Source organism: Rhodotorula toruloides (genome assembly GCF_000320785.1).
Source record: "Rhodotorula toruloides NP11 unplaced genomic scaffold Scaffold1, whole genome shotgun sequence".
Taxonomy (NCBI): Eukaryota; Fungi; Basidiomycota; class Microbotryomycetes; order Sporidiobolales; family Sporidiobolaceae; genus Rhodotorula; species Rhodotorula toruloides.
The window spans coordinates 1,493,513-1,511,362 of NW_015622961.1; the positions used below are offsets into that span (position 1 = coordinate 1,493,513).

Consider the following 17,850-nt stretch of genomic DNA (forward strand, 5'->3'; position numbering starts at 1 on the left):
TCAGCTGCGTGGAAGCGACGTCGACAGCGAGCGAAATAACTCGACAAGCGAAGAACGAAGAAGGCGGAGATGGAGGGAGGAGAGAGAAGGATGGAGGCGGAAGAGGAGGAGATGAGTCTCGCTGGCATCTCGTCAAAGGGGGTGTAAACGACTGCGTGCAACGCTTCTACCGCGATCTACCTCTTCCTAGCCGCCGCCGCGCCCGCCATCTTGCGCTTCTTGAACCCGGAAGTCGACACCTTGGGCTTGTCCTCCTCCAGCTCCTCCTTGCGCCGCCGCTCCTCCGCCTCTTCCTCCTCCCGCTTCCTCCGCTCCTCCTCCTCCTTCTGCGCCACGATGTCCGCGAGCGGGTCGAACTCCTCGTCGCCCTCTTGCGCAAGATCAACCTGCTGCCACCCGCCCTTCGCCCCACTTTCTCTCGCCAGCTTCCGCGCCTCCTCCTTCTCCCGCTCCTTCTCCAATCGCGCCTCTTCCTCCGCCTGCTGCTCCTTGACCGTCAACCGCCGCTTCTTGAGCTTGATTGGCGCGAGCGAGGCGAGCGGGTCGTCGTCGTCGTCCGCGAGCGTCTTTTCGGTCAGGAAGCCGCGCTTCTTCGCTGCTCCGATCGGATTCGACGCCTCGTCTTCCTCCTCGTCGTCTCCATTTCGTGCGGAGGTGGTCGACGAGCCCGCCACGCCGTTTGCAGCAGTGGGATCAGGCTTGACGTCCTCTCCGTCCTCACGCTTGACCGATCCTCCAGCCTGTCCTCCCAACACCGGCCGTCCGACCAGCCCCTCCTCCCTCTCCCTCGCCTTCCCCTTCCCCTGCTCCACATACGTCGAACTCGGCTTAACCACCCTCTCCCACTCCCCAATCCTCCCCTCCTTCTGCCTCAAAGCGCGCATCTCCGCCTCCCTCTCGGCTTCCTCGTCTTTGATGCCGAGTGAGGAGGCAGTGGTGTAGTTTGTGTAGGGGTCTGGGGGGCCTGAAGCGGCGGGTTTGGGTTTCGAGGAGGAGGCGGTAGGAGCGGGAGCGGGGGGAGGGAGACCCATGGCTGCTGCCGCGGCCTGCGAGTCAACCATCCACAGTGGAGATCAGCTTCTCTTCCTCCGACAGCAGGAAAGAACCGAGATCCTGAGAGACACGGGCCAACTCACCGCCTCAACCCTCGCAACCTCCTCCGCCTCCTCCCTCCGATCCTTCTTCTCCTGCATCCCCTTCTTGTAGATATCCCGGATATAGCGCTCATAGTTCCCTTTGTGCCGCAGACCGGTCTCGTGGTGAATGCGGGACTGTCACCCAGGGAGGAAGAGCAAGTCAGCAGGGGAAAGGAGGGGAAGGGGAGGAAGGGATGGCGACGAACGGGCTTGTCGTCGGCAATGTAGATCTTGCAGTATTTGCAAAAGTACTTGTCCCGCGAGACCCAGTAGTCGGCCATGGTCGTCTGGCGGAGAGGCGAGGGGTGGAGGAAGAGTGAGCAGGTGGGAGTGCGAGGGGACTCGGTCGAGGGATTGTGAGACTCGTTGGAGCAAGTGCAAGCGGTTGCAGGGCGCCTAGCCGAGGTGGAGTATGCCGGAGTGAACGGGACGAGGGAGAGAGTGGTTTCTTGCGGCGATGAAGGCAACAACAACCTTCGATGGGGTCATTCGAGGCGTCAACGCAGTCTATAAATACAACAGCAGAGTCTACCGCCCTTCATTCCCGCTTCCCGGGCTCCTTCGCCTCTGCAGACCCGCTCGAATCCGCCTCACCACCCCTTTCCTGCTCGCCCACCGCTCCAAGCGCCCCAAGCAGCTGATCAAGGTTACTAATCAGCCCGTCCAGTCGTCCCTCGAGGTCGTCCGCCGCTCCTTCTGCCTCATCAAGCCGCTCAAGCATCGCATTCAACGCTTGCTCGTCCATCTCCTCGCCCTCTCCGCCTCCTTCTGCGGCGCCGTCTTCGAGATCGGGGACTAAAGTGCTTAGTCGTGTTGCTGCGGATTGGGCGGAGTGTAGAGTTGCGAGGAGGGAGGAGATGGAGGCGTCTCTCGTTGAGGAGGAAGTGGGGGGAGAGGCGTCTGTTGGTCGAGTCGCCGCGGGAGGAATGGAGCCAGCTTGAGAGGTTGTTGTAGACGCTGTTACGTCTGTTGACGAGCCGTTCGTCCCGCTAGAACGTGTAGCGAGCGTCTGGTTGAGGAAGTCGAGGTCGGAGAGGGACGACATCTGTCTAACGAGCGTACGGTGAGCGGATTGCGCGTCTGCGACTAGTACTGGGACTCACTCAGAGTGGTTCTAGCACGTCCAAAACCGTTCCAGCGCGAGTCGAGGACACCGTCGCGAGCTGAGCGACTCGTTCACTTTGACATCTCACTCGACCACCTCGCTCCGCCGCTAGACGGGCCAGCTGCACGCGTACGATATGGAGAACGGCAGCTACAGGCCATCCAATGACCACCCTTCGCCCACCAAGAAGCGCAAGCTCGACTCGCACTCTGCCTTACTCGACATCGACGCAGCAGCACACAGCGCGTTCAGTGCGCATGCGACTGCTCAGACACCAGTGCAGCTGTCGAACTTGCCGGCTCCCGTCGCGCTCTTCGCGCTCGCGACGTCCCTCCGCGCCTCAGCGGCTTCTCTTCTCCCACACCTCTCGAAACGCCCTTCCTCCTCGTCCGCCTCTTCCCAAGCCCGCTACACAGCCACGTGGTCCGCCTACGTCCACTACACGACCTCTGCCATCGTCCTCCTCCGAGCGGCGGTGACGTTGACGGCCGGAGCGAGCGAATGGAGCGGAGGGAGGGTCGAGTTGAGGGCTAATGCCATGCTCGCTGAGACGCTCGTTGATACGTATGAGGGATCGGGGAACGAGAAGCAGGTTGCTTCGGAGGCGGAGAAGGCGATCACGAGGGCGGTACGTCGAAGAGTCGCTTGTTCAGTGTCGACATCTTGCCGAGCCAGAAACTGATCTAGAGCGTGCTCGATCGCACAGCTCGCCATCTCCGAGAGCGTGCGTAGCTTGCCATTCTCGAAAGATTGCAAGCTGACCTTGCCCATCTCGCAGCACCCCTCGCTCAAGCCTTTCACCCTTCCCCTCACGCTTCTCCACCTGCGCCTCGCCATCCTCACCGGCAAGCCCTCCAAGTACATCCGCACGAACCTTCGCCGCCTCTTGTCCACCCTGCCCGCCCTCTCGCCTACGTCGCCCGCCTCTACCGCCGCAGCTCACTATGCCCTCCAGTCCTTCGTCGTCAACCTCCCGACAGCCGGTATCGATGCCGTAGTCTCAACGAACACGACCGCGACATGGCAAGAGAAGGTTCAAGCCTGGCAGAGCGTGCAAGAGCTCGCCACCCAACGCGGCGACAACTCGATCCGCGTCCTCGCGCTCCTCGCCGAAGCGCAACTCCTCCTCGTCCACTCTCCATCCGACTACTCCCGCGCCGGCTCGATCCTTTCGTCCCTCTTCTCCACGCTCGGAGGCGACTCCGACTCCTCGACGGAGCAATGGCCACGTACAGTCAAGGTCCTGTACCGTCTCTTGTACTGCTTGTGGAAGAGCCAGATGGGTGAGGCGAAGGAGGCGAAGGAGGTTTTGAAGAGCACGCATAAGTTGTTGGATGCGCAGGTGGAACAGGCGGAGATGGAGAGCGATGCGGTGCAGGTGCGTTTCATGGTCAACCGCTTCGAGCGCTCGGGCGCCTTCTCCCGCTGCGGTACTGATAACTGGACGTCTTGTGCTTCGCACAGACTGCTTTCTCAACAAACGGCGATGAATCTGCCAGCTCGATGGCCTTTCGCATCCCGCCTCATCCGACGCTGTATACCTTTGCGTTTCTCGCCAGTGCGGTACGTGGGTTCTACCTGCTGCTTCCGAAACCCGCTGCGGACTGCTGACGAGGCTGCTTCGATCCGGCTCATGTACAGGCCATCCACCTCGACCCGCTCGGCAAATCGCCTCGTTCCGGGCTTTTCGCGGAAGAAGGTGTGCGGATTGCACAGAGCAAGCTCGGAGCGCGCGAAGGTGCGCGCAGCAGCCAGTCTCGCCTCTCGTACTCGCTGACTGATCCTCCGCCCCCGACAGCCACTCAGCCAGTCACCTCGCTCGCCTTCGCTTCGCAGAGCCTTCACGCCGTCGCCTCGCTCCAAGTCCACTTCCACCTCCTCCTCGCCTCCCTCGGCACCATGCGCTCGTCCTACACCGCCGCCGAGACGCACCTCACTTCCGCACTCTCGACTTTGCGCGCCTACAACCCTTCGAGCTGGACGACCTCCGAGGCGGCGCTCAAGATCGTCTTTGGGTGGGCGCAGGTGCGGCTTGCGCGTGCTGCGAAGGGAGGAGAGGACGAGAAAGAGGCCGAAGAGGCGCTTGAGGCGGTCCTCTTTGCGTGCGAGAAGCGCAGGAAGGAGGGGAAGGAGGGAGGGATCGCCGAGCACCTCAAGACTGTCGCTATGCTTTCGCTCCTCCTCCTTCGCTTGTCCAATCCTACTCCTTCGGCGCCAGTGACAACTCCGACCGACACCCTCATCCGCGCACTCACCGCCTCCGAACCATCCTCCACCTCCTCCGCCCAGTCCCGCCTGATTCACTCGCTCACTCAAGCACTCACAGTTCCCTCCATCACCGCGTCAAAGGCGGCACTCTCGGCTGCTCTGGCACTGGCGAACCAGATGCAGGCGAATCATGTCAGGGTCGGCGTGTTGGCGTTGTTGGCGAATGTATTCCTCTGGACGAGGGAGGGAGAGGTGAGTGCGACTCTTGTGGCACGGAAACCGTCGACACGCTGCCATTGCTTGTTGGCTATGCTCCGTTGATGAAGCGACGAGTCGAACTCACGTGTTCTCTTCCATCGTCCGCAGGCGCAGAAGATGCTCATCTCAGCTCTCAAGCTCGCGCAATCGATGGGCTCGGCGACCAACCGCTCATACACCTTTCCCGATGCGCCCGGCTCGCCGCCCGTCGTCGTGGGGAACGCCCGGCTTGGGTTGTGGTTGGGCGAGAGGTTGCTTGGTGCGTTGCCGCTCCGCTTCCTCGGCTACTCTGCACATTGGAGCGCAGGAATGCTGATTCGACTTCTTTGCGGCTCACACAGAAAGCTACCGCTCCGACTCGTCGCTCCAGAAGACGGACGAAGGGCGGCAGAAGCTCGTCGCGCAGGAACGGGTCAACGAGGCGTGCCGCAAGATGCTTGAGCGGGACGAGGCGGCGGCTGCGCAGGAGCGCGTTGTCAAGATGGAGGCGTAGGCTTAGGTGGACAGCTTGAAACGCAGAAGGGGTCGGAGCAAGACTTGAGCATCGTCGCTCATCTCGCCGCTGCTGCTCCCGCGAGGGTTGGCTGATTCACAACTTGCGAGAGCTCCTATTGACAGTCCTCCTGCCCCTGTCGGACATCCGTTTTGACCGGAGCGTCCTCCTCGCCTGGCTTTCCCAAACCCCTAACGCTGCTGCCTACTCGTCCATCAGCGCCTGAAACTTCTCCCCGTACTGAGCGCCCTTGATCGGGTTCTCTTTGATCACCTTGCGGATCTCGTCCATCTCGACTTGCGAGAGGATTACATCGTTGGCCGCAAAGTTCTCCTCGAGGTATTTGACTGACTTGGTCTGCGGAGTTGAGGACGAGCATTAGCTTGGGATCCTTTGTGGCAGGAGGAGAGATCGGTACGCACGCCTGGAATGGGGATGATCAAATCGCCGTGGACCTGCATGGCCCACGCGAGAGCGAGTTGGCTCGCCTTGCAGCCCTTCTTCTCCGCGATCTTTTCGAGCGCTGGCACGGACTGCAAGTCAGCACAGTCGCCGTCAACACCTCGACGCCAGACGCACCCTCGACGAGCTTGAAGTTGTGGTCCCAGACTTCCTTGTTGAAGCGCGGGAAGGTGCCCGAACCGCGCATGTCGCCGTCCTTCAGGACATCCTCGAAGCTACGAAAGCGTCCAGTGAGGAAACCTGTCCCTTCGACCCGATTAGCTCTGAGCTCAGCGCCGCGAGAGAAGCAATTTCGAACGCACCGTGACCGAGAGGCGAGTATGCAAAGATCTTGACGCCTAGCTCCTTGCACGCATCGATGACGCCCGAGTTTTCGATGCCTGTCTCGAACGGACTGAACTCCATTTCGACAAAGTCGATCTTGGCGACTTTAGCGGCGCGGCGAAGCGTGTTGGCCGACATCTGCGTTCGGCGCCCTCGAGGGTCAGCGCGCATTCACGCAAGACAAAGCGTAATTTAGACGTACTGCGGACAGGCCGATGTACGTGCACTTGCCCGCCTGGCGAGCCTCCTCCATCGCCTTGACACTCTCCTCGACCGGGATCTTCTTGTCGATACGGTGGAGCAGCCACATGTCGGGTGCCGAGCCGAGGTTCTTGATGGACTGGTCGATGCACTGGCGAGCGAACTCGGGAGAACCTGTGGAAGCGGAGTCAGTCGCGCCTCGGGCGAGCGAAGGAGAAGGGAAACGTACCGTCCGTCACCAAGTCTCCGTTCTCCCACTTCACTCCCCACTTGGTCGTGACGATGACCTTCGAGCGGTTGTCGCCTTCGCGCAGAACCGAGCCGAGGAGCTTCTCGTTGTGCTGGTCAGGCCCGTAAACCGTCGCCGTGTTCCAGAGGTTGTACCCGATCTTGATGGCGTGGCGCAGAGTCTCGCGGGAGGTGTCGTCGTCTGCCTTGCCGTAGCCTTGCGAAAGACCCATGGCGCCATAGCCGAGTTGCGGGATGGCGACGGAGGAAGAGAGCTGAACGGTGCGAACCATCTTGTCGAGTGAAAGTGGGATGTGCGTGTGTGTGTGTGTGTGGGAAGAGAGTAGAGAGAGAGCGAGAAAGCAGAGCAGAGAGCAGAAGTCGCCCTGATACCAGCGAGCTGGACGAGTGACGAGCGAGTGGAGGAGGAGGTGAGGAGGAGGAGGTGGAGGTCGAATTCGGCTCTTTCATCGGCGCGGCTGTGAGCGATCTGAGGGGCGTGCAGACCTCCGCCGGACCCCGCCAGTTAAGCGAAGACTCCTCCATCGATGGGTCCTGCTAGTGAGCGAAGGACGTCGTCTTTGAGGAGGTGGAGAGTGGAGCGAGAGTCGAAGGCGGACAGCTGTCATCCGCAGCCGGGGACACAGTGTGCAGGCAGAGACTTGGGACACCGCAGCGCATCGCCAGAGCAGGAGAGGCGTGAGTGGAGCGAACGAAGAAAGGCGCCGAGGGTTGTAATCCAGAGCAATACGAACCGAGTTGTATTCAGCTGATTACATCGGAGATGTCAAAGTCTTCCTCCTTGCCCAACGCCTAGTAGCCCTGCTCCGCTCTCGTGCAGCTTGCTAGCTACTTACACAGGCCCTCGCGACGCGCCTCACGCTCGCACAGCTCCAGCCACCGCCCGCGACTCCCCACCACCACTTGCGACTTCATCAGTACCAACCCGCGCCACACGGCTCGGCGGGCTTGCAGGGTTATCTGGAAGCTGCGCAGACTTATAAGGAGACAGGATGCCGGTCGGACACAAGCGCTTCAACGGGAAGAGGGCGAATCCGGTGCGTCCTTTCCTTCAGTTTGGTGGCTCGACCGCGCCGCGCTGACTTCGGACGATCTGCGACTCGCTCAGAATGACAACATAACCTTCATTCGCGTCATGGAGGGGCTGTCCGACAGCGACACGGTGTGTTGACCTCTTCTCGCTTCCGCCGACCCTGCGAAGTTGACATCTCCCCTTCGCCAGGCCCTCAAGATTCTCGAAGCTCTCGCCGCGCAGTTCAAGCCGATCATGAAGGAGTGGGGCTTCGGTGTCAACTCGCTCGTCGAACACGAATGGAACCCGACATTCGCAGGGAGGAAGTGCGTCCGCGCCTGTCTTCTTCTTTCGCCCGAATCATGCGGTACTAAGGGTCTTCCGTACTCGCAGCTGGAATGCCGGAGAGGTCATCGAGATCGTGCTGAGGAGGCGGGACGGGAGCTTGTGCGTTATCGAGCGTTCCCATTCAACAGGTCCTCCGAAACCCAGCTAACCCTGATACCATCTTGCAGCGCCCCATACCAGTTCCTCCTCTACGTCATGTGCCACGAGCTCGCCCACATCCGCGAAATGAACCACAGCTGGTCCTTCCAAAAAGTCAACAAGCAAATCCGCGCCGCCGTCAGCCAACTCCGCGCGCAGAAGTACTACGGCGACGGGTTCTGGTCGTCGGGTCGCTCGCTCGTCTATCCGGATGCGGAGACGCCTTTTGCGGCGGAGGACGAGCCGACGTTCGCGTGTGGTGGAGCGAACAAGCGCTCGCCGAGGAGGAGGAGGAGGGCGGTCCAGGCGGGTCCGAGCAGGGCGAGGGGCAGCGCGGTCAAGCTTGGTACCACGGGGAGGCAGACGGCGATTCCGGCCAAGCCTGGGGGACGGGTCAAGCGCAAGGGCGCGTTCGGGGGAGAGGGCCAGGTCTTGAGCGAGGATCCCGAGATGAGCTCGTTCAGGTGCGCTCGTGTTCAACTAGCAATCCTGGTCTTCCGGTGACGTTTGCTGTTCCTGCAGGCGCCGCGCGCAGGCCAAGGGCGCGGTCGAAGCCCGCGCCGCCGCAGCCGAAGCACGTCTCGCCGCCGAGAAGCGCGCGAAAGCCGCCGAAGCACGCGCTCGCGGCGATCCCATGCCCAACTCGCCGGACAAGAAGAAGGTCAAGGTCAAAGACGAGGAGGACGACGAGTGGGAAGACGCGGAAGGGTTCGAGCCTGAGGGAGAGGGGGAGGAGTGGGAGACGGAGCTCGATGCGAACGAGGTCAAGCTTGAGGAGGACGAGAAGCGCTTCTTGGAGGAGGACATGAGGACCTGGCGCGAGACGTTTGCCGATGATGAGGAGGATGTCAAGCCGGACGTCAAGCCCGACATCAACGGCGCCTCGTCGAGCAAGGGCAAGGGCAAGGCGTCCACCTCGTCGGCCGGAGCCAAGCGCAAGGCCCCCTCGCCCACACCTCGCGCCAAAGCGCCCAGCTCGAAGGCCCGCGCAAACGACTTCGACTTGCCGGACGACTTGACGCCTGAGGAGCGCGCCTGGATTGAGGCGGACATCAATGGAGCGCACGACGTCGAGGAGGGCGCTGGAAAGAAGGTTCGAGTCGCTTACATGCCGATGCCGGAGTGGATGGGCGGAGAGAAGAAGGGTAAGGGTACGTCGCGAGGATACTAATCGACCGGGCTCGTCGGTGAGCTCGTCGGTGACCCTGAGTCGTTGCTGACGTTCGTGAGGTCGCAGGCAAGCGCGCCGCCTCGGCCATCTCGATCAGCGATTCGTCTGACGAGGACGACTCGTCTTCGACACCCGCAACGAGTCGCGCCTCAAGCAAGTCCAAGGGCAAGACTCGGGCAGTCACTCCTCCGACGGACGACGACGACGCTGACGACGACGACGCTGACGACGACGACGCTGCCTCCGTCATTGCGTCCTCCAAGCGCAAGAAGCGCGACAGCAGCGACGAGGTGGGTCGCCTCGTTTCCGCTCCTCTGCCTTGATCCCCCCTTCCTACTTCTCTCGCTCTCGTCCCGCCTTCGCCGCTCTCTCGTGTGTTGTTGGAATGTTGTGTATGCCCTCTTCTTCTTTCGCAATGCCTGTTCTTCGGAGGAACCGCCACCTTTCGTTCAGTCGCTCTCGGTCTCTCGGGTCCTACTATCTCGTTCTCGCTCTTGTTCTGTGTTTCCTTTCCTCGCTTCGCCGGTCATGCTCCTCGACGCACGCTAACGTCGCTCGCACATCTCGAGCCGCCCACTCGCAAGAAACCCACCGCCTCTTCAGCCTCGACTTCCGCCCACCGCTCGCCAATGAAGTTCTTCTACGACTCGTCAGCCGCCAAGAACCACATCCGTCCGCTCTCTCGCTCTCCTCCTCCCGGTTCGACCTCGACATCGACGTCGAAAGCCAAACCGAAGACTGTCCGACCTCCTTCCGACGACGACGACGACGAGGCGGAAGTGCCGAAGAAGAAGCCTCGTAAGACGAGGAGCGATAAAGGTGTCAAGCGTGTTTCGACGGATGAGGAGGGGAAGGAAGAGAAGGAGGTGAAGAAGCGCGGGAGGCCGAGGAAGGAGCCTGAGACGTATGCTGCGAAAGCGAAGGCTGCGCTCAAGGCTAAGGAGAAGGAGAAGCATAGGGAGTTGCTGGAGGAGATTGAGGAGGAGGAAGAGGCGGAGGAGAGGGAGAGGGCTGGGAAGGTCGATCCTGTTGCGAAGGCTGAGAAGGGCAAGGGCAAGGGGAAGGCCAAGGTCGTCAAGCCCCCGGACGACGAAGGGGAAGATGACGAGATCGACTGGACCGAGGACGAGCGCGTCGTCGCCGAGCCGAAGAAGGACGTCAAAGGCAAGGGCAAGGGCAAATCGAAGGACCTCGTCGTGGTCGGCCTCGAGCTGCACGCCAACCGCGCCTCGCTCTCCCCTCCGCCCGCAAAGAAGTCGAAGCTCGCCGCCCGTCCTGTCGCCGCCGCCAACGCTGCTTCGACCGACTGGCTCCCGCGCCTCTCGACGGACAACTACTTCGACCTTTCGTCCGACGAGCGCGAGGCGTTCCTCGATTTGCTTGACAAGGAGGATGTGCGTAACCGGAAGGGCGAGGTGAAGGACGGCGGGTCGCCCGCGGGAGGCGAGGAGGTGGCGAAAGCGAGGAAATGGAGGTGTGCGACATGCGGGTTCGATGTGCGTGGCCGTCCCTGCCTCTCGGCTTCGATCATCTCGTACGAAGAGGAGCTGATCAGTTCGCGGACGGAATGCAGAACGTCGCCGACCTTTTGACCTGCGAGATCTGCGAAGTCGGCCTGCGCGAGGAGTGCGAGGGGTGGCGTTGAGGATCCCAGCAGTGCGTCTCTCCACTCGCATACACGCCGCGTCTTCGGGAATGCTCACGAAGCCGTTCACAGCTTGCAACTCCCGCTTCAGTCGTCGACTCGATTCTCGCCTCCCGCCGCTTAACGGCTCCCTGCGCACGACTGTTCCTCGTCGCCGCCCCGCTTGTTCCTCGCTTGCATGCCGAGATACTTTATCCGCCTTACGGCTCGCGCAAATCAATGCCTAGGAACTTGCCTATCCCCTCGTACGCGCCACCTTCAACCTTCGCAATCACCGTCTCCTCTCCGGTGCGTCTCCATCCCTCTTCTTCGATCACATTCCCTACAAAAACGCAAGGACGAGGAGCTGATGTCATGCTAGAGGCGGTTGCAGGACGCTTCCCCGATCCGCGCACTTCGCGCAAAGGAGTGCGAGCGGGGTACGCCATCCCCTCTGTTCCGCTTCTCGCGTTGAGCGACTGACTGACGCTACTGCCCCTACAGTCTTGAAGAACGTCTTCTCTTCTCGGCGCCTTTGCCCTCGCTCTCCTGACCTCCTGCACCCATCGCCTGGATCATACGCTTCCTTCCTTCCTTTTTGCTTCCTGCCTCCCTCTTCCTTCTCTGCACGCATGTAGCCAGCGTACATAACCGCAATGCGATGCGTCTCGCTTTCGCCCTTCTCCTGACCGTTCCCTCCCCTCTCGCCTCACGCGACTCGCACCCTCTTACGCTCTCACGCTTTGGGAGAGGGAAGGGACGGGAAAAGCAACAACTCGAGAGTTTCTTACAGCGGACGATTAAGCGGATTCTGCGAACGACGAGAAGCTATGGGAAAAAACAGGGTCTATCTCCTCCCTCCCCCTCCTCCCCCTCCCTCCCTCCCTCTCAACTAATAGGCACCACACTCCCATCCCTATCCTTCACAACCACAAGGTCGGTCGGCACCACCTCGTTCGTGTCCATGAAGACTACGCGCGTCGGGTCGAGTGGGTCGGTACGGACGCCGCGGCGTTCCATGAATGACCTACATACTCACACGAAGCGTTAGCGAGTGTCGAGTCCGAGGAGAAGAGAGGAGGTGGGAGCTTCTGGGGAGGGAAGAGAGGGAGAAGGGGGGACGGACCGGCCGAGGATGACGGGGAAATACGAGTTCTCGACGAGCATCACACGTTGTTCGACCGTCTTTGTCCCGACCTACTCGACCAATCCTCAGTATCTCCCGCGCAGCGGAAAGGGAGAGGGAGAAGGGACAAACCTTGATAGGCCAAACCCCCAAATCCGTGATCCCCCCAAACCCATAGAACCCCGGTGCGGCGTCCGCGGGGATGAACGAGTGTTGGAGCGCGAAGGTGCGTGACATGTAGCAGTGTCGGTGGCCGGATTTCATCTGCCCCGCGAGCGTTAGCGAGCGGGAGGGGAGGGAGGGAGGGGAGAGCTTCTTCGGGAGAGGGAGGGGAGCTCGTTGGGGAGAGGGGAGCTTGTGGGAGAAGGAGAGTGGGCGCACCATCATCCGTACGTTCTCGACGGGTCCGATCGAGCCTATGAAGGTGCGGACTCCAAGCTGGAAGCGAGCGAGGAGGTTGTCAGGAGAGCTACTCTCAGCTTCTTGAAGGGAAGGGATGGGGCGGGGAGGACGCACCTGATTGTGGAACTCTTCGAACTTGATTTTGTGTTCCGGGACACTCGGGGCAAGCGACTTCGTTCCCGAGGCGCCCTTCTTCGTGCTCTTGGGTCCGATCGTGCTCCCCCCGCTCCGTCCAGACTTGACCGACTCGGGAGCGTTGGAGGAGGACGAGACGACGAGGTGCATGCTCGTTCCGTTCCTCAACTCTCTCGTGTCTTGGCGGCCATACAACATCGCGCTTCGACCGCCTTCTGAATACAGGCTTGACGAGTCGGCTTTGGCGGGAGAGGAGGACGAAGGGAGGGACGAGAGGGACGCGATCGAGGGGTTCTTGGTTGGGATGTGAGGGGACGAGAGGAGGAGGGTCACTTCGGGCGAGTGGGAGTGGCGCGAGAGGAACACTTCGAAGTCGTCGTCTGCGCTCGCGTTCCATCAGTTGGAGAGCTAGTGGGAGGAGGGGGAGGGACGAACCGTCGTCGAGGGTGTAGAAGACGTCGCACCAGAGGTACTTGATGCTGATCTCGCTCCCCTCGTCCGGCACAGCGAGTTTCCTCGCTATGCGCGCCTTGAGGGACGAGACGGTGTCGGTTGCTGTTGGTGTGTGCGATCGAAGGGTCAAGGCGAGGTGGCTTGTGGGATGGGGAGACGGGGGACGCACGCTTGAGTTTGAGTGCAAAGACGTTGAGTGAGCCTGGGTGGCAGTTGAGCACGGGCGCCATCTCGCTCGTTAGCTGGGTTGGGAGAAGTCGAAGCGAGAGAAGCGGGTCGACGGTCGACTGATGACGGCGAGCAGGTGGAGCGGGTGAAGGTGCGAGTGCTTGGTAGTGGACAATCCTAATGAGTGTGTAGCATTACACTCTGTCCTGTTCCCACACCACACCGCGCAGTAATGGCCGACTGTCGGTGAACTTGGTCTCGTTCGTCTCCGACTGCGACTCGCTCTTCTCGCTCCTCGTCTTCGTGCACTGTGCAGGATGTCGTGGATCGAGTCGCCCTCGCTCACACCACCCGCACACTGGGTCTCCCTCGTCCAGCCCATCGCCAACTCGCTCACACTCACCGCCCTCCCACCTGTCGCGCACCTCGTCCTCCTCTCCCTCGCCGCGTCCTTTGCAGCACAGCGAATCAGCGCCGTACTCAGCCCGCGCGTGTTCGGGAGGTACTACCCGACCGAACGCAGGAAGCGCGATGATTGGGACCTGCACATGGTCCGTCCACATCCCTCTCTCTCTCCTCCTCACTCTGCCAAACTGAGCTGACGGTCGCTTTGCTCGGCAGGTCGGCTGGCTCTACGCCTTCATTGCCACCCCAATCGCAATCCACCTCCTCCGCCACCCATCCCCCGAACTCGACCTCGACCCGCTCTATGGCGTCGCGCTCCCCGAACAGCGACTGAGCGCGATCGCGATCGGGTACTTCATCTGGGTGCGTGGGCGCCCGACGCTTTCTCTCGCCTTCCGCCCGCCGAACTTCTTCCGAACAAACTCCCTTCTCCCGAATCTCGAAACGCACCTCGCTCGCTCCAGTCGCTAACGCTCCCTCCGCTCACTCGGTAGGACGCCCTCGTCACCTTCCGCCACATCCAAACCCAAGGCCTCGGCTTCTTCCTCCACGGCGCAACCTGCCTCGTGGCCTTCACCTTCACCCTCCGGCCGTTCGTCTTGTGGTGCGGGCCGAGGTTCCTCATCGTGCGTCCGCTCTTTCGTTCTTGATGAGTGAGAGGGGGGAGCTGACGGTTTTGGTGTGTTTGTGCGTGGTGCTAGTGGGAGTTGTCGACTATCGTGCGTTCCTCCTCTCCCATCCTCCTTCGCTCCCTCGCTAACACTCCACCCCCCTGACAGTTCCTCAACGCCCACTGGCTCCTCGACAAACTCCACCTCACCGGCTCCCCCCTCCAAATGCTCAACGGACTCTGCCTCGTCACATCCTACATCGCCGCCCGCCTCGTCTTTGGGACTTACACGTCGTGGACATTCTGGAAATTGATGGTTCCCGGAGACGCGGAGAAGGTGTTGAAGGAGAGGGTGGAGCAGGCGGGGTGGGTGAGGTGGGTGTATTTGGGACTGAATTTGTCGGCTAACGGGTTGAATTTCGTGAGTCCCCGCCCATTCGTCCCCTTTCTTTCTGAGAAGAGTGCTGATGGTGGGTAAGAGGAGGACAGTATTGGTTCAGGTTGATGATCCTCGCGTTGAAGAAACGGTGCGGCGTCCTGCATTCCCTCTCTCTCTCTCTCTCTTTCTCCCAACCTCTCCCCCCTTCCCCCCCTCGCCTTTCCACCCCTAGCTCTCGACTCAGACGCTGACGGTTCGATGAGAGATGAGCACAGCTTCGTACCCCCCGCCTCAAAATCCGCACAGCGCAAACCGGTCCCGGTCGATGGGAAGCTCGGCGAGGGACAGGAACGGAGGGTCAAGGGCGAATAAAGCTTGTTCACCGTTCTCCGCCCGTTTCACTCGCGGAGGCGGGGGGAAGGGCGACGGGCAAGGGCAGGAGGGATTGTAGAGAAGGATCGAGGTGCGAGGGTTGTCAAGCACGCGTGCTGTTCCGTTCTCTTCTTCTTCGCGTACGGAGTGTGTTGTTGATGTCTATGTCTCTTGAGAGGGCAGCGCTGGGCGGCGGGAGAGCGCCGAGGGAAGAGCGAACGAGACCGTGTCGCAAGCTGGCCTCCTTCCAGCGTGCTGCCGCCGCGGCTACCCGCGCGGTGAGAGCGATTTCGAAGAGCGCTTCGACCACTCCGAGACCAAGGGAAGAGAGGAGACGACGTGCGCGATGGAGGGGTTGGGAGTGCGTTACAAGCGACAATATCGGATCATGATGGACGGGGTGCGAAAAGCGAGTCATACGGGAGCGTCTACGAGCCTCGGGACAAGTACAACCGCGGGACCTTTACTACCCCGTCCCACGCAAGGCCGCCCCGCTCAAATGCAGCGTCACCTTCTTCCCCTTCTTTCCCCTCCCCCCTCCTCCTGCGCTCTTCGCTTGCCCGCCGCCTTCTCCAACATTGATGTTCCCGCTCGAGTGAGTCCGAGGCGTCGAGGCGCGCTGACGACCGAGTCGTTCCTCAAACTCGTCCCAGCGATCGTCAAAGTCGTCGTCGTGCGCCGCGTGGGAAGCGTGGGACCAAGAGGGCGAAGAGCGGGAGGAGGCGTGCAGTGCGGAAGCGAACGAGGGGCGGGACCAGGATGAGGGCGTGGGAGGGGGTCGGGCGGGTTGTGAGGGAAGCGGAGGAGACGAGGCGAGTGGCGGAGCAGGGAACGCAGAGACGTCGTCCCAACTCGACGCGGACGCAGGCACGATCGATGCCCCAAACGCATAGGTCGACTCAAACACCGGCATCTGCTCGGCGGCCTTCAACTCGCTCTCCGCTTTCGCGCGGTCCTCCTTCCTCGCCTTGTTTCGCCGCTTGTTCCGTCGCTGCTTGAGTGCCGTCGCGTACGGCTCCAACGCTTTGCGGGGGACGAGCGCGCCCAAGTCCGCCTCGACAAAGACGACGTCGCTCGCGATCGGCAAGTGGCTCAACCACTTGCACCGTCTCCTCAACTCGTCATTCATCGACCCCTCGTCTGCGCCCTCGACGACCACCTCGATCTCGTTCGGCATGGACTGGTACGTCCCGAAATGCGACTTGAGGATCCGGATGTCGAGCGGCTGGAGGAAGATCGGTTGGCCGGTCGCGGCTTGGTAGAAATAGTAGGCGGGGTCTTCTTCCGGCGGAGGAGGGGCGAGGACGTTGCGACGTTGATGGGGACGGTTTCGGGGCGGCGAGAGCGGGACGGGTGGAGGGACCGAGGAGCGGGACGAGGGCGGCGAGGAGGGGACGAAGACGGGTGCGGCAGTAGAGAGGGGTGTCGTGCCGCGTGATTGGAGGAAGTCGAGCGGGACGGGGTCGTATACGGGGACTGGGGCGGGTAGGGCTGGGGCAGGCCGCGCCTCTCCCTCGTGCTCGACCTCGCTCGAGCTGGTGTCGGTCACGGACGGCAACTTGCTCGCCTCGTCCGCCTTGCCCTTGACCTCCTGCACCTGCTGGATCTCGCGCAACGAGCGTTTCCGCGCCGTCATGACACTCGTCGTCTTGAGCGCCTCAGCCTTGGCGAGCTGCTCGTCGACCTTGCGCAACGCAGCATCGACGAAAACAATGCCCAGCTCCTCGTCCGTCCCGCCTCGCCGCCCAAACCGCCGGAGCGTGAGGATCTCTCGCTCCAGCTCCGCCTTCTGCGCGAGTAACTCGTCGCGCATATAGTCCGGCGCGCCGAGCATGAACTTGGCGTAGGTAAAAGCGTCGGGTGTGAATTGCCACGGCGCGCGGAGGGGTGGGACGGCGTCGGAGGGCCAGGTTGCGGAGCGGGGGAGGGCGAGGGTCGTCATTTGCGGCCGGCGGATGAGGCGCATTTTGAGCTTTTCGCCGCGCGATGAAGCGGAGGATTGAGGGTTGGAAGTGGAGGCGTGTGGGTGTGCGTCGAGCTTCGAGAGCTCGAGAGCGCGGGCGAGGTCGTCGTCCATGTCAGCGAGAGGCTGAGTGAGGGAAGGAGGCGGAGGAGGGAGGCCGGAACTCGAGGTCGGGTCGAACCACTTGACCGACTTGAGGTCCTTGGCGTGTATGGAGCTGCGGAGAAAACGCTGATGAGCTCGCTTATTGCGCCTCGAGCAGGAGCGAGTGAAACTCACTCATGGCAGACAGGACAATTCCGCGACTTGGCGCCGTTGTCGGCCAAGGCAAGGTAGTGCAGGACGCAAGGGTAGCAGAAGACGTGTCCGCACTTGGTCTGTCGCGAACGCAAGGGAGTGAGCCCCGAGAACAGCAAAGGAGGGAGACAACCGAACGGACCATCCTCGCCGCGGTCGGTTCGCTCAAGCAGATCGGACACGCCGGTATCCCTCCGCCCGCGCTCGCTCCATCCGTCCCCTGGTCGAGCTTGGCGGTCGTGACAGACGAGAGCGCGGAAGCCGAAGTGGGGAGGATGACCTGGAGGATGTCGCTCCAGTCGAGGTGGATGTCGGGGTCCGCAAAGTGGGCCGTGTAGTCTGCGCGGTGAGTCCAAACGATGAGCGACAATCTCTGGAGCGCGAGTGAGCGCGGGAACGCACCGCGATCAGGCCGGACGATGAAGCGGAACTGGTGGACGAAGCGGGACCGGTCGAACGCGACGTAGTTCGGGTTGCGGCGGTTCGAGCGTCGTGGGAGGTGGGTCGGCGGCGGCGGAGCCCTCGGCGGGAGCGTGAAGCCCAAGAGCTGCGATGACCAAGGAGTGGCGGAGTGAGCGAGGAGCGTCGTACAGCGAACGTGGACAGGTAAGGCGTCGGACGTACGTGATTCAGGTCCTGCTGATCCCTCTGGCGACCGCCATTCCTCCTCGATGGCGTCGGAGCAGCCGCAACGGGCTTGATTGGCGAGGTCGCGTCAAGAGGCATCGTGAGGCGGCGACAACGGCGGGGCGGGCGCTCGGAAGGACGGCGAGCGTAGCAAGGATACAGGAGCAGTCGTAAGAGCGAGTCA

At 61.9% G+C, this 17,850-nt stretch overlaps 9 protein-coding genes across 9 annotated transcripts; 4 read left to right on the forward strand and 5 right to left on the reverse strand.

Annotated features, from left to right (window-relative positions):
- Positions 1-176: 176 nt before the first annotated feature.
- Positions 177-1,417, reverse strand: RHTO_00603 (WW domain-binding protein 4; the record flags this gene model as incomplete). The annotated part of the gene is made up of 3 exons (XM_016414287.1): positions 177-1,046; positions 1,137-1,271; positions 1,343-1,417. 3 exons carry the CDS (start codon positions 1,415-1,417, stop codon positions 177-179), a joined length of 1,080 nt encoding a protein of 359 aa, XP_016277294.1.
- Positions 1,418-1,674: 257 nt separating this feature from the next.
- On the reverse strand, positions 1,675-2,181 carry RHTO_00604 (uncharacterized protein; the record flags this gene model as incomplete). The annotated part of the gene is made up of 1 exon (XM_016414288.1): positions 1,675-2,181. The coding sequence occupies one exon, from the start codon at positions 2,179-2,181 to the stop codon at positions 1,675-1,677; it is 507 nt and encodes a 168-aa protein (XP_016277295.1).
- Positions 2,182-2,377: 196 nt separating this feature from the next.
- RHTO_00605 (Cohesin loading factor) lies at positions 2,378-5,200 on the forward strand (the record flags this gene model as incomplete). The annotated part of the gene is made up of 8 exons (XM_016414289.1): positions 2,378-2,869; positions 2,948-2,965; positions 3,020-3,619; positions 3,706-3,804; positions 3,883-3,979; positions 4,040-4,701; positions 4,816-4,966; positions 5,049-5,200. 8 exons carry the CDS (start codon positions 2,378-2,380, stop codon positions 5,198-5,200), a joined length of 2,271 nt encoding a protein of 756 aa, XP_016277296.1.
- Positions 5,201-5,404: 204 nt separating this feature from the next.
- Positions 5,405-6,708, reverse strand: RHTO_00606 (aldo-keto reductase; the record flags this gene model as incomplete). The annotated part of the gene is made up of 6 exons (XM_016414290.1): positions 5,405-5,557; positions 5,623-5,723; positions 5,780-5,902; positions 5,965-6,124; positions 6,189-6,361; positions 6,417-6,708. 6 exons carry the CDS (start codon positions 6,706-6,708, stop codon positions 5,405-5,407), a joined length of 1,002 nt encoding a protein of 333 aa, XP_016277297.1.
- Positions 6,709-7,428: 720 nt separating this feature from the next.
- On the forward strand, positions 7,429-9,428 carry RHTO_00607 (WLM domain containing protein; the record flags this gene model as incomplete). Its single annotated transcript, XM_016414291.1, has 7 exons — positions 7,429-7,473; positions 7,545-7,598; positions 7,659-7,774; positions 7,842-7,895; positions 7,964-8,398; positions 8,457-9,085; positions 9,172-9,428. The coding sequence occupies 7 exons, from the start codon at positions 7,429-7,431 to the stop codon at positions 9,426-9,428; spliced, it is 1,590 nt and encodes a 529-aa protein (XP_016277298.1).
- Positions 9,429-9,734: 306 nt separating this feature from the next.
- RHTO_00608 (uncharacterized protein) lies at positions 9,735-11,212 on the forward strand (the record flags this gene model as incomplete). The annotated part of the gene is made up of 2 exons (XM_016414292.1): positions 9,735-10,601; positions 10,823-11,212. The coding sequence occupies 2 exons, from the start codon at positions 9,735-9,737 to the stop codon at positions 11,210-11,212; spliced, it is 1,257 nt and encodes a 418-aa protein (XP_016277299.1).
- Positions 11,213-11,617: 405 nt separating this feature from the next.
- Positions 11,618-13,075, reverse strand: RHTO_00609 (uncharacterized protein; the record flags this gene model as incomplete). Its single annotated transcript, XM_016414293.1, has 7 exons — positions 11,618-11,756; positions 11,856-11,926; positions 11,988-12,119; positions 12,237-12,293; positions 12,372-12,772; positions 12,828-12,947; positions 13,015-13,075. 7 exons carry the CDS (start codon positions 13,073-13,075, stop codon positions 11,618-11,620), a joined length of 981 nt encoding a protein of 326 aa, XP_016277300.1.
- Positions 13,076-13,330: 255 nt separating this feature from the next.
- RHTO_00610 (TRAM/LAG1/CLN8-like domain-containing protein) lies at positions 13,331-14,779 on the forward strand (the record flags this gene model as incomplete). Its single annotated transcript, XM_016414294.1, has 7 exons — positions 13,331-13,564; positions 13,635-13,781; positions 13,913-14,044; positions 14,120-14,137; positions 14,198-14,449; positions 14,518-14,555; positions 14,683-14,779. 7 exons carry the CDS (start codon positions 13,331-13,333, stop codon positions 14,777-14,779), a joined length of 918 nt encoding a protein of 305 aa, XP_016277301.1.
- Positions 14,780-15,245: 466 nt separating this feature from the next.
- On the reverse strand, positions 15,246-17,765 carry RHTO_00611 (zinc finger, RING-type protein; the record flags this gene model as incomplete). Its single annotated transcript, XM_016414295.1, has 5 exons — positions 15,246-16,959; positions 17,022-17,119; positions 17,182-17,378; positions 17,442-17,586; positions 17,664-17,765. 5 exons carry the CDS (start codon positions 17,763-17,765, stop codon positions 15,246-15,248), a joined length of 2,256 nt encoding a protein of 751 aa, XP_016277302.1.
- Between the last annotated feature and the right edge of the window lie 85 nt (positions 17,766-17,850).